At 46.7% G+C, this 16,607-nt stretch overlaps 3 protein-coding genes across 4 annotated transcripts in view; all 3 read right to left on the reverse strand.

Moving 5' to 3' along the window:
* The window catches only part of LOC116392774 (transitional endoplasmic reticulum ATPase), a 6,273-nt gene extending 981 nt beyond the window's left edge, over window positions 1-5,292 (reverse strand). Inside the window, exons 1-16 of the mRNA XM_031864509.1 lie at window positions 4,985-5,292; window positions 4,537-4,648; window positions 4,254-4,426; window positions 4,018-4,160; window positions 3,750-3,880; window positions 3,464-3,595; window positions 3,253-3,355; window positions 2,903-3,036; window positions 2,568-2,703; window positions 2,363-2,475; window positions 1,832-1,996; window positions 1,509-1,631; window positions 1,200-1,412; window positions 931-1,109; window positions 698-827; window positions 292-450 (exon numbers count right to left, since the gene is read on the reverse strand). Of these exons, the coding sequence (XP_031720369.1) occupies window positions 292-450; window positions 698-827; window positions 931-1,109; window positions 1,200-1,412; window positions 1,509-1,631; window positions 1,832-1,996; window positions 2,363-2,475; window positions 2,568-2,703; window positions 2,903-3,036; window positions 3,253-3,355; window positions 3,464-3,595; window positions 3,750-3,880; window positions 4,018-4,160; window positions 4,254-4,426; window positions 4,537-4,648; window positions 4,985-5,007 (2,169 nt within the window). The 5' untranslated portion in view covers window positions 5,008-5,292. The remainder of the gene's footprint in view (window positions 1-291; window positions 451-697; window positions 828-930; window positions 1,110-1,199; window positions 1,413-1,508; window positions 1,632-1,831; window positions 1,997-2,362; window positions 2,476-2,567; window positions 2,704-2,902; window positions 3,037-3,252; window positions 3,356-3,463; window positions 3,596-3,749; window positions 3,881-4,017; window positions 4,161-4,253; window positions 4,427-4,536; window positions 4,649-4,984) is intronic.
* Window positions 5,293-7,388: 2,096 nt separating this feature from the next.
* On the reverse strand, window positions 7,389-12,674 carry samd1b (sterile alpha motif domain containing 1b). 2 transcript variants are annotated; one of them, XM_031864511.1, is made up of 7 exons: window positions 10,970-12,674; window positions 9,768-9,999; window positions 9,158-9,288; window positions 8,839-8,887; window positions 8,621-8,743; window positions 7,779-7,894; window positions 7,389-7,655 (listed from the first exon to the last, which is right to left on the reverse strand). In XM_031864511.1, exons 1-7 carry the CDS (start codon window positions 12,317-12,319, stop codon window positions 7,512-7,514), a joined length of 2,145 nt encoding a protein of 714 aa, XP_031720371.1. In that variant the 5' UTR covers window positions 12,320-12,674; the 3' UTR covers window positions 7,389-7,511. The 2 variants fall into 2 exon arrangements, with proteins under 2 accessions (XP_031720371.1, XP_031720370.1); XM_031864510.1 differs by having other exon boundaries at window positions 7,779-7,893; window positions 8,617-8,743.
* An 89-nt stretch (window positions 12,675-12,763) lies between these two features.
* The window catches only part of prkacab (protein kinase, cAMP-dependent, catalytic, alpha, genome duplicate b), a 12,695-nt gene continuing 8,851 nt past the window's right edge, over window positions 12,764-16,607 (reverse strand). The window contains exons 9-11 of the mRNA XM_031864512.1: window positions 16,365-16,424; window positions 16,160-16,264; window positions 12,764-16,072 (exon numbers count right to left, since the gene is read on the reverse strand). Coding sequence (XP_031720372.1) covers window positions 15,947-16,072; window positions 16,160-16,264; window positions 16,365-16,424 — 291 coding nt within the window. The 3' untranslated portion in view covers window positions 12,764-15,946. The remainder of the gene's footprint in view (window positions 16,073-16,159; window positions 16,265-16,364; window positions 16,425-16,607) is intronic.

Consider the following 16,607-nt stretch of genomic DNA (forward strand, 5'->3'; position numbering starts at 1 on the left):
TGTGTGTGTGTGTGTGTGTGTGTGTGTGTGTGTGTGTGTGTGTGTGTTCCCAGTCCAAGGGCTGAGAATTACAAAACCCACAGCCGCCCTTTGGGGAACTTTTTTATCTTCCACAGTCTCTTTATGGACCAAGCACACACACACACAGCCTGGTACTGCTTTGAGGAGTGGTGCATGTGTGTGTGTGTTAGAAAAAGTCAGAGAGACACAACTATCAGTCTCCTGTTGAATACATTATAGTACGGTGTAAATAAGCATGTACGCAGCGCCGTAACAGCCCGGCAGTCTGACCATGGGGATGTCTGGTTTGTTCTGCCTCTGACGCTCAGCCTTGATCTCGGCCTCGATGGCCTCACGGATGGCCAGCTTACAGGCCCGCTGGCAGATCTCTGTCAGGTCAGCTCCGGAGAAACCCTCTGTGATGCCAGACAGGTAGTCCAGGTTCACGTCCTACAGGAAGAAGAGAAAGGAGGAGCAAAGGCAAAGAGAAAGAGGAACATTCATCACAATGAATACTTAAATACATTTTACCACCATCATCTAAGATAAGATATGGACTTTATTGTCCCAAATGAAATTTGTATAAAGGGGCAGACCAACGTTTCATTTTCTGTTCTCTCTCTCTCTCTCTCTTGCGTACATGAGGAAGATATGTTACAGAGAAATTCATCTCCATATATGTGTGTGTTTCACTAACCCGTGCGACAGGGGACTTGCGCAGGTTGGCGTTCAGGATCGCTGTGCGAGATAGTTTGTCTGGGAGCGGGATGTAGATGAGCTGGTCTAAGCGGCCCGGCCGCAGGATGGCAGAGTCGATGATGTCAGGTCTGGTGTGACAAGAGGAGAAGAGGAAGCGAGATAAGAATCATTACTTCCAGTGTGCTGCCCTCTCTAACCACAGTCATTAAATACAAATTCCCACATGTGCACCTGTTTGTGGCACCGATAATGAAAACATTTTTTTTGTCCGACATGCCATCCATCTCTGTGAGTATCTGGTTGATGACTCTGTCAGCTGCACCACTTCCATCTCCACCTCCGCCTCCTCTGGATTTGGCAATGGAGTCTAACTCGTCGAAAAACAAGATGCAGGGGGCTGCCTGTCTGGCCTGGAGACAGAGAAGGTCAGCGAGGTTACAGTGAGAAACAAATGTCTATCCTCCAATAATCACATTTCTTTTCCATTTCTCTGCTCTCACCTTATCAAACACGTCTCTGACATTTGCCTCTGATTCTCCAAACCACATGGTGAGCATCTCGGGTCCTTTGATGGAGATAAAGTTTGCCTGGCACTCGTTGGCGATAGCCTTAGCCAGCAGGGTTTTCCCACAGCCCGGAGGGCCGTAGAACAATACTCCACGAGATGGAGTCATACCAAACTTCAGGAACTTCTCCGGGTACTCAACAGGGTACTGAGGAGAGTGAAGATAGATGGGATTGTTGATGGGGCATGTGTTTGTAGGTATGTGCAGAGTCTGGTGGTGTGAGTGTGTGAGTGTTTCTTCCACCTGAACAAGCTCTTGCAGTTCTCTCTTGACCTCGTCCAGTCCTCCGACGTCCGCCCAGTTCACCTGAGGCACCTCTACAAGGGTTTCTCTCAGAGCTGAAGGGTTGCTCTGACTCAGAGCCCACTGAGGGTGGACATGATGAGTGATGAGGAAAGGACATGGATCTCTCTTCAATCATTTAGAAATATTCACGTCTGGCTTTTATTGTGTGGTTACAAATGACGAGATGCACAGTTGTGTTCTTTGAGGAATTAATACACCCACATACGGTCTGGAAGAACAAGAGTCAGTATGTGTGTATTTGCGTGCATGTGCGTGCGTACCTGGAAGTCATCCATGGAGACACACATCGAGTTGAGCAGGTCAGCGTCAATGGATTCGTCCTCCAGGTCTATGAGGGTCATCTTCTTGCGGATTGTCTGCAGAGCAGCTTCTGAGCACAAAGCGGCCATGTCGGCGCCTACATGGCCGTGGGTATCTTTGGCAATCTGAGATATGTTAAATAGCATTGATATGAATTCATTAAACAGCACACATGCATATCAAGATTGGGATGGATGCCATCGAAAGGTAGTGTGATTGCTGAAGGTAACGTTTTTGTTTAGAGCTCCTTTTTTTAACACAAACCAGATACAGTGATGTTAATGTGACTCCACCAACATGAGAGTGAAGTCAATTAAACTCAATTGGTGGCCAACGTACTATCACATGAGACAAAGAAAAAAAAGCTGGAACTACGTTATGTTTGGTGTTTTCGCTTAGAATGCACTCTCAAAAAAACTTTTTGTTGACTAACTAATTGTTACAGCTTCAGTTATCAGAGAATTGTGGCCCAGGCTGCTACACTTCCTCACCCTCTCCAGGTCGATGTCATCAGACAATTTCATGTTTTTGGTGTGAATCTCCAGAATCTCCAGTCTGCCAGTGGAATCAGGGATTCCAATGTCAATCTCCCGGTCAAACCTGCCTGGAAAGAGACATCACCATTTGTATGTGATCGCTTTTGTGTGTGTGTGTGTGTGTGTGTGTGTGTGTGTGTGTGTGTGTGTGTGTCCTGACCAAAGCGTCTCAGAGCAGGGTCCACGCTATTTGGTCGGTTTGTAGCTGCCATGACAACTACATGAGCTCTTTGCTTCAGGCCGTCCATCAGGGTCAGGAGCTGAGAGACTATACGTCTCTCCACTTCACCATGGGTCTACACACACACACACACACACACACACACACACACACACACACACACACACACACACAAAGTTAAAGGCAAGTGTTTTGGATTTTTCCTTGCCTTTGCTTGCATTCAGAGAAAAGAAGAGCACACTTGATTGTACAGTTGTTGCAGAGAGTTTATGCACATACAGATCTGTACATGCATTTTGTTCTCCAATGTTTACCTTCTCTCTCTTGGGAGCGATGGCATCCAGCTCATCAATAAAGATGATGGCGGGAGCGTTTTTCTCTGCCTCCTCAAACGCCTTTCTTAGGTTGCTCTCTGACTCTCCCGCCAGCTTACTCATGATCTCAGGACCTTGTCACAGAGTAATGCACAGCATGTACAACACATTTCCTCCCACACAGATCTATAAATAAGAACGCCGATGAGTGAATTGGAATTTCCAATCAGTAACTCTGTATACCTTATTTTCAAAGTTTTTTTCACTTTGCAAGAGCAGGATCAGCTAATCTTTCCTCCCTTCCTGTACAAATGATCTCACCGTGCCACTGCGTGAAAAGAAAGCCTTACCATTGATGAGGAAGAAGAAGGCACCAGTTTCATTGGCTACAGCCCGGGCCACCAGGGTCTTCCCTGTGCCTGCAGGGCCGTACAGCAGGATACCTCTGGGGGGCTGAAAGAGGGAACAACACACTGAGTCATTATAAGATAATGTAAGAATTAAAGGAAGCAGACATAAGAGTGGATGGGGTCAGTGTTTCTGTGTGTTTCTGTAGGACACCTTAACTCCTATAGCCTTGAAAAGGCCAGGGTGTCTCAGAGGAAGCTCCACCATCTCTTTGATCTGGGCAAGCTGCTTCCGACAGCCTCCGATGTCGTCGTAGCCGATGTCATTTAGGCTCTCCTCCTCGTCCTGTCACAAGGCAATATGCAAGATTCAGACCTGTCTGTAGGTATATATGCCTCGGATCATTTCCTGTTATAACATACCAAACTAATATTAAAAAATTCAAATTAAATCAGCATTGTAGTATAGAGCTGGCACACAATCTTAATCTCTCACAGACCTCCCTTTTGATTGGCTCCCCCTCGCAGTAGATGACAGTGTCTGGGGCAACGATGCAGTGAGGGCTGGGGTCAGTCTCCACCACCTTGAACTCCACCCCCCGCATGCTCCCCCGCACCAAGAAGATGTCACCTGGCAACACAGGTAAAACAAAAGTCACCACACAAAGGGACATGTACGGGTGCTCTAGTCTAGATGATGGTGAGGTGACGACCCGATCATAGTATAAAACACAGCTGTTTTACTGTGGTATGATGGAGTTGCAGTACCTGTATGTATGGGCCGGTAAGCCTCCAGAAAATACGGTTTGAGGAAAACGTCAAAGAGGTTTCCTGTCAGGCCCGCGATGGTGTCATCTATAGGGAGGACATGGATCTTTTTCCCGTACTTGATGTCAGGGCAGGCATGAATACTGTGATAACACACACATCCTGGTCACTTCACATTGTCAAATCTCACATGTGACTCCATACCACACACACAACGGCACAGGTGCGAAATCTACCTGATGACATCACCGAGCCGGACACGCAGGTTGCTGCGCGTCACACGAGTCATGCGTATTCTCCCATGTCCACAGGAGTCGTCATTCAGGACAATGCACACCGCCTCGCGACGCTTCCTCCCTCTCAACACCACCGTGTCCCCCCGGAAGAGCTGCAGCTCCTCTGTCTTATTCTAGTGCAAACACAAAACCCTCAGAAGAAATACAAACACACTAGGATATATATATATATATATATATATATATATATATTTGTAACCCCCCACAGAACACACACACAGACCTGTGACAGGCTGACAATGCTGCTGTCTTCATTGAGAGCTTCGTCCACAATGAGTCTGTTAGGTCTGTGTTTCTGCTTTAGGATGGCAGTGGAGAAATCTTCTCCCTTTGAGCTTCGAAAACAAGAGACACACGACTCTCTGAACATGCAGTCTTTGCACTTGTAGCTCATATTTCCTCATGCGCCACTGAGCTGTATTTAGACTCTCTTTGGCTCAGCACGTAGCAACTCTATGGGCCTCTACACGTAAAACAAATCTTGTTAACTTATCAATAGTTTTGAGGTGATGTAAAAAATATTCTGTAGTTTTAAAAACCTGATCAACTGCACATGCAATTTGCATAATTTACAAGTTAGAACCAGATTTGTGAAGCAAACATTTACTGGATAAAATATGCATATCCACACACACACACACAAAAACTGTACACATGCAGCTGTCACTCACTCTGCTCCTCCTGAGCCTGGCATGACTGCTCTCCTTTGTCCCGTCAGATATCCTTTCTCACACCAAGATCTGCTCCCTCGCTGTCGTTTGCTGTGTTGTATTCAGGAGCCGATTTCGTGTGGTCTGATTCCGGCTGTGATCGGTGTCATCGGTTTCAGGTTCTGCCGGATCGGATCTGCGGTCCTTCCTGGAGCCCTGAAGTTCCCAGCAGTCTCAGTCTTTTCTTTTTCGTCTGTTGCCTACAACCACCATGTTTGTGGGAGCAGCAGTCTGTTTATCAGTGGAGGTATAAATATGCCCGTGTTATTTGTAACCCCATCGTGTGCACACACAAACACTTTCTACACTCACACACATATCCCAAGCACTTACCTTGGAGAGTGTCCCAGGACAGATATAGAGTGATATTTCCTCCTCCCCCTGCTTCTTACCAGCAAATGCAGGCACACAGAGAACACGTTCCGACTTACTGTGAATTATTTACTGTCAAAATAAATGGTGTATGGAGCCTATTTTCCAAAAGAACAGACTTATAGTCTGTCTCGTCTGGATAGTCCGTTCTTTTCTGAAACACAGTACGGTCTTTCCTGTGACTGAGGGGAACCCGGCTGCTGTGTTGTTGGATTCCCTCCCTCACACATATGCACATGTGTGTCTGGTACACACAGACACACAATCATACACAAACACTGTTTATACAGTTCATGCAACACTTGTTCACACACACTCAGAATGGACACATTGTGGTGTTTTGATTCAAACTTTTATTACTAAAATTGTCCTTTCACATATACCTTCAGACACACTGTACATTCCTCTTGTGAGCATCCGGACTCACACACAGCTGCCCCCCCTCCTACAGATTTAACTAATGACAAACACTGAAACATGCACCGTAGACTAAGTGTAATGAAAAAATGTTGATGGAAGTTGCAAAGAAAATGAAGGAACGAGAGGAGAAAGAGGTAGACGAGGTCAGTGTGTGGAGAGTGGATTGAAAACATTCACAAAATGAAACAAATATGCTGAATACAGAAATATAAATGTACAAATATGAGGGAAAAAAAGTCATTTGATAATTCATGCACAAAAGAGATGCCGAAGCTGGAATGTATGACGTTACAGTGAAGGTGGGAATGAGATGTGTGATCATTTGGTTTTTAACGTTTGAAGCTGGTGGGATGAGATTAGTTGGTTGACTGACTCAGCTTTACCCGGCGACAACATCTTTCAGTTAGATAATTGTTTTCTAATAATTTACTGATGGAGGCTGATTAAACTGACTTACTTTCAATATATTTACACTCAGATGAGAGTTGATTGTTCTGCTGATTTCAGACCAGTTAGCTGGCGTGTCTGATGAAAATGTCTGCACCAGACTCTGAGGAAAGTTTCACAAAGATACTTCAGACCTGGAGTGTTAGACTTTACATTAATGCATATTTTAAGCCTAAAATCTCAGCCACACTAACCCCAAGCTAACTATGAACATGGTAACAATCAGTGACACCTGCTGACCAGTGGCACCAAACGACAGAACAATGTACCCACAAAATGTACCCACAATTCATTGCAAATATGTATCCCTACTTAAGCTTCGTGCAGCGGATGAATTGAACTCCGGAGTCTGACTGGTTTGATCTCAGCCACCGTCAAAGTCTGTCTTTGTGAAACCGTCCCCTCGGGTGTTGCATAGGCCAGAACAGATCATGGCTAGCGCTGCTTAAAAACATTGTTAAAAACTGAATGTCACTAAGATACACAAAAACAAGCTGTCGATCTGAGAGCTTAAGATTCAACAACCTCTCAAACATCTAGGAGGAGCTATCAACTTATTGCGTTGACCAACACCCGTTTGCAAAAGGCCGTGAACCCGGCACAAGATTGTCTCTCGATATATACAGGACGACTATGACGGGTCCATCCAGCTTCTGAGAATGTATTTCATCTGGTCAATTTCTTATACGTTTCTGCTCAATCCGACGTGCTCCGTGATGCCTCCACACACATACAGTCTGTGTACAATGACAAACGAGAAACCCTTGAATTAAAGCCTCGAAAAAAGGAAATGTACTCCCACACAGAATAACCACGACCTCTTTCAAAATGTGCATCAAGGTCCGCACAAGACAAAAGTCGAAAAACAAACCATTCTGCACGGTTTAGTCAAGAAATGGCAAAGTGCTTGATCATTGTAAATAAAAAAAGATACTTTTTTTTTTTTTTTTAACCTCTGCATCTTAAGATTGTACGAGTCTGCTTTCTCCCTCAAAGTATTGTGCTCTGTTTGGTAGGAAATCCTTGTTGTCCATCCAGTCTCATTTCTGTGTGTCGTTTCTGGACCAGAACAGTTTAGAGGGCCAGAGGAAGAGAAACAGAGGTGTGTGTGTGTGTGTGTGTGTGTGTGTGTGTGTGTGTGTGTGTGTGTGTGTGCTGTTTGACATGAGATGAGAAGTGAAGCGTATATATCATGCATGCATATTCATAGGATTACTTGAGCTATACGTAAATACAGACATAACGGTCATTAACAGTCGTCGTCCTCAAAGTGTGTTTTCTGCAGAACCTTTACATGACGCTCATAGATCTTGAGGGCGGGCCCGAGTCTGATTGACAGGCCAGTCAATACGTCGTTACGCTGCATGAGGAGAAGAGACTTGCCATCGATTTCCTAATGAAGAGAGCAAAGCAATGCAGTCAGTTGATGAAGGTTACAACTGTTAAAGGTTCAAGTGCAGCCAGTAACGCTGTCTCTGGTGGCCTCTGGTGTTTGTTAAAGGGATTACAGGCTCACCTGGGTCCTGAAGGCAGCAGCCTGTTCAGGGAAACCTGCTGCTGTGAAATAAGTGACCACATCAGACACTGTCCAGTCCACTGGGCCCCCACTGGCCCCCTCAGACTTCATAAACCTAGGGAGGTGAGGAAGAGGTGCGGTTGGCCCATTACAAAACCGGCAGGGGATGTTGAAATCGTAAACTCGGAACGTTATGTCAGAGCTGACATTTTAATTAAGAAATGTAGTTTTTTTTTTGTTGGGTTTAATGACTGTTCATTCCCTTTTTTATGGTATTTAGTGCTGGTATATTAGAATGGGACAGTGTGACTTCCATGTTTTCACTGATGGAATAATCAAACCATGAACCTTGAGTTTACACTGTATCATTGTTAGTGTAAACAGCAGATATTAAGTTCTAAATAATATTGAATGGCCAGACTTTGTTTCACTTTATTTAAAAGCGGCTATCATCAATATTTTCTTACAGAATCTGCAGCTCCCCTCAGCTCTACAGAGCGTTATAGAGAGTTTCAGCTCACTGTTTTGGTTCACTGTCAGCACTTCATAGCATAAAATAAATCTCTTAAAGACCCCCTAACTACCTGCTGAGCTCCAAACTGCAGACAGACACAGTGAGAGACTAGATGCTGAACATGGTGGAGAACAGCTGAAGAGACAGATATTTCCCTCAGGAGTCGAAATCAGAGGGATTATTGTACTTCATCAGGTGGACACACACATGACTCCAAATTGCTCTGTAACTGCAGGGTAGACTTTGTAACAGATCCAAAAAGGCAAGCAAGCCAACCCAATGAACCTGCGTCTTCAGTGTCTCCAGCATCTCTGCTGTACTCACCCTCCTCCTCCTCCTCCTCCTCCTCCTCCGTCCATCCCTCGTTCCTCAGACGTGCCGGAGTCTCTCGGAGACGCAGTGGGTGTGAGCAGGCAGGACGACACGCCGACTTCCGTTTTAGACTCCAAGCCTACGGTGGGAACACCAAAGCACAGTCTGATTACATGTCGCCGCCGCCAGCCACCAAACACACAGACATTTTGAGCTGATCTGTAAAGCACTCACTGTTGAGGTCTGAGGAGATGTGGTTGATTCTGTCATGCTGCCTCTGGCTCTGTATGTAGAGAGGAGAGGGGGGGGTCAAACAGAGAAGCAAATACGTGAGCATGACAACAAATCATGGCTGAATTTTTAGTGTTGATGTGGATGCAAAGACAGAAGTATTGAGATGACAGGAGAGATGCAACAAAGGCCAGTCAGACTCTAACATAGGATGGTGCATTTCATGGTTGGCTTCAGAGTACATTTTGACCTGTTTTGATGATGTATGGAACATCATCCATCAATAAAAATCATCAGGACAGATGCATGTTCTTGCACTTACTTGTGCCTCCATATGTAGCTGATCAGAGACCACAGCTCTGTCCTCCAAGTGTGCGCTGTTACATTGTGACAGCGAAGCTCCCTGAACAGGTAGACGTGGCGTCCTGGTGACGGAATCAAGCCCGCACATCCCTGTGAGAGCAGCAGCCGAACCAAGATGGAAGAGGGAAAAGATCAAAGACTTTATCTTTTATTATTGTTATTATTATTATTGTTGTTGGTAGCAGCAGCAGTAGTAGTACATTTATAATTTATAATAGAATTAATGTCCAAATTATTTAGGAAATTTATTTAGGTTTGATCAAAACAGTGATATAAAAAAAAACCATTAATAAAGTTGGTGACAATAGTGAACTCATTATTTAAATCAAAATTGAAGGTATTAGTTAACGTTATTAATCATTTTCTTACAAAAGCGCTTAATTCCAATTAATAGACAACAAATAAAACAAAAGCACTCAGGTACTTGTAGGTGAAGCAGCAGTAAGCGGTCATGATAGTGGCCTTGCGATCACCAGCGGAAGGTTACCAGCGTTAATTAGGGCCTTTAATCAGCCTTGCCTAGCCGCACGTTCATGCACGCGCACGCACACACGTTCATACACACACACTTTTGCCCCCGTGCTGCTGCTGCTGAGGGCTCTCGTGCTCTGGGATCTCAACTTCTTCTGTGGTTTTCTCAATGAGCTCTGGTTCGGTAGTCATGGCTACCGGGGATAGTCCTCCCGCCTCCTCATCAGAACTCCGGGGATCCTCCTCCTCTTCCTCCTCTTCCTCATCCCGTTCCTCCTCTTCACTGGCTGTTTCCATCGGCTCATTCTCCGGGAGAGAGGGGGACGGCGGCTGCAATGACAGATAAAGTTGTATGAAGGCAATTCAAGCACACCTTGTTCCCCCACCGGACACCGGTGGGCAACACCTGAGTCAGGCTGCAGAGTGCGCTTAACACAGAGCGTAGAGTGGGCTGGAGGACAAACACCGCCCACTTGGGGAAACAGAAATCTGAAATAACGATAGCCGACTACTGTAGCCTACTCAAGTCTGCACCCACCATGTGAGGGAGGAGAGTATCAGAAATGACACAAAGGATTTAATGAGGCACGAAATGAGAGATGCGGGTATGACGAGGGGTGGAGAAACACAAAGCTCCGGGGTTACAGGGTAGAGGCTGACAAACACGGTGCTCAGCTGTTTGGGCTGATTCCTCCGCTGGCCTGCGCGACAGAGCAGCGCCCACATGAGTTTAGACAGACACCGCCTACACCGCGCGGCAGGCCCGGACACCCCGCGCTCTGTTCCGCGCGGCTTAAGTTCCTGAGAGCAGAGACGAAATGTTATGAACCCCCGAATAGTGATGTGGCAACGGCAACACAACCAGCTCGCGCCACGCGGAAGACGCTCTTTTATGGTGTGCGCGCGCTCATCCAGGGTGCCGGGGGGGGGGGGGAGCCGCTCCGGAGCCGTCTGCTCCGGCAGCCCTGTGTAACCCGCACCTTTTGTGCAGGAAGCGGAGCCACGCGTACACGCGCGCACACACACAACGCAAACGCAACACAGGCACAGCCACATCCCGCCGACAAATTACAGAAACAACAATTAATCTCCCTTGATGTGATCTCCTCAAACACTTTTGCATGTCGCCTAAAACATTGACCAAGAAAGAAAACAAAACATGTTGGTAAAGGAAGGCGCGTCCTGGTGCCGTGCGTGCGATTTTAACAGCTCATAATGTCTCAGCAAGCCGAGACACGAGCGCCGTTCGGCGCCCTGTGTAACCGGGACGTGTTGGACATATTAAGTTAGCGGTGCCCACCTTTCTCCCTGCGTGCTCGTCCTGCAGTGCGCTCTTTACAAGTCTGTCAGCGGACGCATTCTTCGGCTCCTCCGCCACCACCCCCCTCAGAGGAAGAGTAATGTTCCCGCAGCGGGTCCTGCGCAGTCTGCCCCTCGCCACCTCTCTCTCCATGACCACTTTGACTTTGCCTCGAGTCAGCTTCTCCTCCGACAGCCGCTCCTGGCTGCTCAGAAAGCCCAAAATCTCCTTCAGCCCGAGCGGCTTCGTGTGGCCTCTGGTCGCGGCGGCGGAGCCCCCTCGGGTGCTTTTCTCGGACAGGCTGCGAACAGAAGCCACCAATCTGTCGCCCAGGTCGGAGTTGGCGTGGTTCCCCGCTGTTCTGGTTCCCCCTCCTCCGACTCGAACTTTGGGCTTAAGGGGCATAGTCTGCTTCTGTCTCTGTTGCTGCTGCTGCTGCTGCGGGAGGTTGCTGACGCTCCCTGAGCAAGTTTTGTCCTGGGTGTCATCTCTTGACAAACGCGGCTCCGTCTCTCCAGGAGCTGCCTCGGCGGTGCTCGGTGTTATCCCGCTTGCATCACCGCTGTCGGGTGCGCTTGTTCTGTGACTCAGAGCGGGCGATGGGCAGTCCCCCGCTCCCTGCGGTCCTAATCCCTTGTCTCTCGGTGCACTTGCTTTCTCCCCTTCACAGCCGCTCCCGACAGCGCAGCCCGTTGTTGCGCCACAAATGAGGCACCCGTTTCCGCTACTCGGGCTGGAGGCAGGCTTGAGCTTGTTGTCGGTGGTGCTGGCCGATGTTAGGGTGTGGGGCTCCGGGCTGGGCTCCGAGTCCTCCTCGCCCTCCTCCTGGTCGGTGAAGCTGTGCGCACTGTCGCCGTTGTTGTTCAGATGGTCGTGTTTGGTCCGCTCCCTCGCTGCCTCCGCGCTGCTGCTGCTGCTGCTGCCGCCAGCGGCCGTGAACTCACTCTTCTTTCTGCTTTTCCTCTGCACCTTCGCCGCATTCCGGTACGATATGGACCCCTTGTAGCTAACTTTGAGCACCGTCTGCTCTTGAATCAGTTTTTCCAGTTCTGTCCTGGTTCGGTCCGGGTCTGACCCGTGTCGTCTCCGGACCATTCGACAAATCCTCTCCAGATCCGGACGGGCTTTCCTCGAGCGGAGAGAGTCGATTGTTTCCAGGATCCACTCTCGGTACTTATTGGGCTCGGACATCTTCTCTTGCTGGTGGGGTTTGGCCCAAGTGCGTCTTTTCTTCCCCCTCTGCTGTTTCACAAGTGACGCTGTGTCAAAGCTGGGAAGCCAGAGTGCGATCCCCCGGCTGGAGAATGAGGACGGAAGCCTGGCTGGTACGCTTTCGTTCGTTGGCCACATTGTGCGCTTAAGGTGGACCGAAGATGGCGCCTAGGTCTCCGCCACAGACGCAAATGACATTTAAGGTGGAATCGGCTGGTTTTTACTCCATCGGAGCTCTGCTCTTTGTTCGCAGTCTCGATCTGATCAGCCCGCAGATTATAACATCTGATTTTAACACAAAGAAACAACGATACGCAGTCCAGGCAGGGAGCGGAGGAGATGATTTTGCGATTGAACGTCGTGATTTTAAGCGTTTTGGCGAATCACATTGAGCCGGGCGGTCAACAGATGGGTTGGTGACGGCTCCATTCCGCATCAGGCGGCAGTGATGGATGTCTGACCTCCAGGCAACACTCACGCTGCCTACATTTAAAATATGTCATCTACAATTCACCCTTTCCTAAACTTGCAGCCGCTGAACAGTCAAATGAACAGACATCCAGGAGGCACACACAAGTTCAGTCGAATTTTACAAGTAAAACTTTATTGGAATGATACTCATGTTGCAAAATATTACACTTCGTGTTTTTATGTCACTGCTCCCGTGACTTTAGACGCTTCCCCTTGCAGTGTGTATGTGTGTGTGTGTGTGTGTGTTGCGGGGTTAACATGGTTTACATCGGGGTCTCGTTTCCCTAAAAAGTGCGACAGTATGTACCAGCATTGTGCCTGCATCGAGAGGAAGTTGTATCACTGCAAAAAACATCGAGGAGACGGGGAATAATATTGTATCATAACTTCAATTATGTCAACATTAAACTCGACATGGAGGAAATACAGCGAATGTGAAACAAGTGGTTTACAACAATGTCATAATAATATTAATAATAATAATAATAATAATAATAAAAGGTTGGAAAAATAGTCCATCATATCCAATAAGCCAGCATAACTACAAGTGGGTGTGCATCCACCTTGTAGCTCTTGCCACCATCGATCTGCCGATATGACTTCAGATTGATCAATGAAATGTTTTTCCACCTCTCTCAATGAGAAAGAAAATGAAAAGTAGGGGTATAGCGGAGAGGGGACGAACCCTTTTGGTCAGGAGTTGGTTGCCTTGTGTGTGTGTGTGTGTGTGTGTGTGAGACTCTTTCTTTAATAGAAAACCAATCGGTCAAAAAAACGTTTTACTGGACATTGCCGAGGCTAGATTACCAACCGGGCAAAGAGGCCAACTGCCAACTCCCAATCGATTGTACATGCCAAAGTCAGTCTACTACTCAAGTGGACTACACCTCAGCCTGTGAAGTTGTCAAACCATCCATCCCACCTGAACACGGCATCATCTTTAGGATATCTAGGCCTCCAAGTCTCTTGCAGGTGCTCTACTGAATCACTGGCCCTTTAAGGCCTCCATTTAGTCATGTGTGCATATTCCTCAATTCATTTGTTTAAATCAAATTAGGACAGAGTACACCTGGGGCCATGTCATATTCCAGCATAGTGACACTGCACATACTGTACAGACAGAGGGAGGAATGGTGGGGTACTAGGGTTAACCGTAGCTGGTTGATCCTGCTATGGACGTTGGGCCACATGGATCTAAAAATGATCTGAAACAGGTCATTTAAGCCCACCGTAAACATTCCTGGATGGTAGGTCATTTTAAATTTCACGAGACTATAAATTAAATTGTGTGTGTATCATTGGATTTATACACACACACACACACACAATAACACGTTACAAATATGTAATTTTGAGAAAAAGCTCGTTACATTTCCGAGTATCTGAACTTCTTTTGGACAGGAAGGACTCGTTCCAATAAAACCAGAGAAAAACCAGAGCGCCTGTTTGAACCAAAATAGATTATCTTCATTATGGTGGCACATTAAAACACAGCTGTGAAGAAGGTATTTGAATGTTTGAAATAGACGCTATTTATAAATTCTGAAAGACCAAATCCTACAAGTACTTTTCCATCACAGCTCAGGTGCTGATTAGGCATTGAACACCTGATGTGCTATGTGTGGCGCACTGTAAAACAGGCAGCTTGTATACTGTGCACTGAGATCTTCCTCGTCTCTTCTCAGCACTAGCTCTATTCAACTCTTCTACCTTTTCCTAACTTCTTCAATGGAGTCATCTTTACATCATCACCACATGAAAAAAAACTGAATTAAACAAAAACTGTGCCTGTAAACACAGCGATGGGAATAGAGCTGCTGGCACACGAAAGACTGTCACATGGAGTGAGAGTGCTGTGGAGATGAACACAGGTGTCTATAAAAGACCCTCCAGACCACCGATACAATGACTGCTCAACGTGCTCCAGTGACCACCAGCCAGGAGCAGTTTGAGGTCGTCCGCCTCGGATGGTCTCTTCTAAACTGGAGTAGGCAAGGGCCAATTGGTTAATTCGAAATGCTGCATCAGCTTGACTAGTAGATGAGCTCTGAGCAGAGACAGCGAGTGCTTTTGAGACCAGACAGAGTTGTCCAGTTAGCAAAACCAAATCCTCTGGAAGGGAAAATTGTGGAATACCCGAACTAAAAGTCTTATTATTCCCTTTTGTTCCTCTTAGTGCGAACCAGAACTTTAAATTCCAAACTCTAAGCAAGTGTCTCACACATCTTCTTGACCTGCTGATCCTAATGCTTAATGTTGATAAAATGTCTTATTAAGTGATATGTTCAAACCTGAGATACCATTATGTTGTGGTGTTCCTTCACGACACTATTGAAACTGAGATATTTACGTTCCCGTATCCAAATTTCCTTGTTTGTTTGCGTGACGTGAAATAATTGGAGCGACTAGTATCTAGTGACATTTAAAAATTGAGTGCACAAAGCCTGGCTATGCTAACGGAGATAAGAAGTATAGATGGAGTTACACAGTAAACTTAACCGACTTCTTCCCCCTGAAGGGTCATCTGTCTCTGACCCCGACTTGTTTGAGCAGACAATGCATCATCTTTATGTTTTTCTTTTTGGCCAATCATGCCGGTGACTCGAGGTACGATGTCTACGATATGAAACGGTAAAAGTTTAAATACTTAAAGAATAAATGACAAAACTTCTTTAAGTGCATATGAGTGTGATTCATTCAAATGTTCACTTAAATGCTCCTCCTGCTCACCAGAGAGAGAGAGAGAGAGAGAGAGAGAGAGAGAGAGAGAGAGAGAGAGCTAGCTAGCCAGTTATCAGTTTAAATTGAAGAAACGTTTGTGCAGACTGAGACCTCAACTTGATCGACTCTATGGGCTTTCGGAGATGTGATGAACAACAGACCGCAGGAGACTCGAACAGACGGACTGATTTCTCTGTGATGTGGCCCAAAAGTGATTCAATGATGAATGAAACAATAAAAGAGCCGGGAAGATCTTGGGTGAAAAATGTGTAGAGGCAACTCTAAATAAGTGGGGTTCCCAACACCCTTGAATCTGAAGCACACCTTCATTATAAAGGGATCCATAAATAAGACAGAATCATAAATAAAATACAACAGAAACGCAACAGAAAAGGCAACACTGCTGGTTATCAGTCTCCTTGCTCTTTTTCCCTTCTCTATCCCATTACCCCCCCCCCCCCCTCTTGTTGTAGCTGGTGCTTGTGATTGGACAGGAGACTCTCTCCTTATGTCTCCCACTTGACCAGCCTACCTTTGACTCTCCCTACTGCCTTCCTCTCTCGCCCTCTAACTCTAGAACTCCGCAAACTCCTTGGCACATTTCTCATTGAAGGAGACGCGGATCTCCTCCTCCTCGTAGTCATCGAAGTTGCTCGTGTCCCCTGGCCCTTTGAACTTGGGGACGAAGGGAGCTTCCACCTGAAGATGACGAAAAAACAGCAGAAGTGAGAAGTGAACTTTACAGAAGAAAAGTCAAGGCATCCGTGCACTCACAGACACACTTACCTTTTTCTGGTAGATGGCAATCCAGTCAGTGGTCGCAAACCATTTGTGTCCCTTGATGTCGTTGACCCCGTTCTTGAGGTTCCCGAAACGTTTTGTTAGATCCACCTGAGGATAACACCAATAACATTTGCCTCACTTGTTCAGCACACACAGCAGAGTAAAGGTAGCCTCAACCTCAGAATGACTGAGATAGCAACTATCTCACCTGTAACAGGTTCCTCAGGAGGTCCTTCAGGTCTGAACTGAAGTGAGATGGGAAACGCACCTGAGACAGAAGACAAGAAGAGGTTACGAACATGTCCAAGTCTGCTTCTCTAACCTTCACGTAAATAAAAATAGCTGTTGAGCTACAACAAGAAGTTGTTTCTAAAGCTTATGAACCTAAATAACATAAATCTGCCTTATGAAAACTGTGACACAGAGGGGGGGGGGGGGGGGGGGGGGGGGG

The sequence above is a fragment of the Anarrhichthys ocellatus genome, unplaced genomic scaffold (genome assembly GCF_004355925.1).
Source record: "Anarrhichthys ocellatus isolate YVR2014 unplaced genomic scaffold, GSC_Weel_1.0 scaffold31, whole genome shotgun sequence".
Lineage (NCBI taxonomy): Eukaryota > Metazoa > Chordata > Actinopteri > Perciformes > Anarhichadidae > Anarrhichthys > Anarrhichthys ocellatus.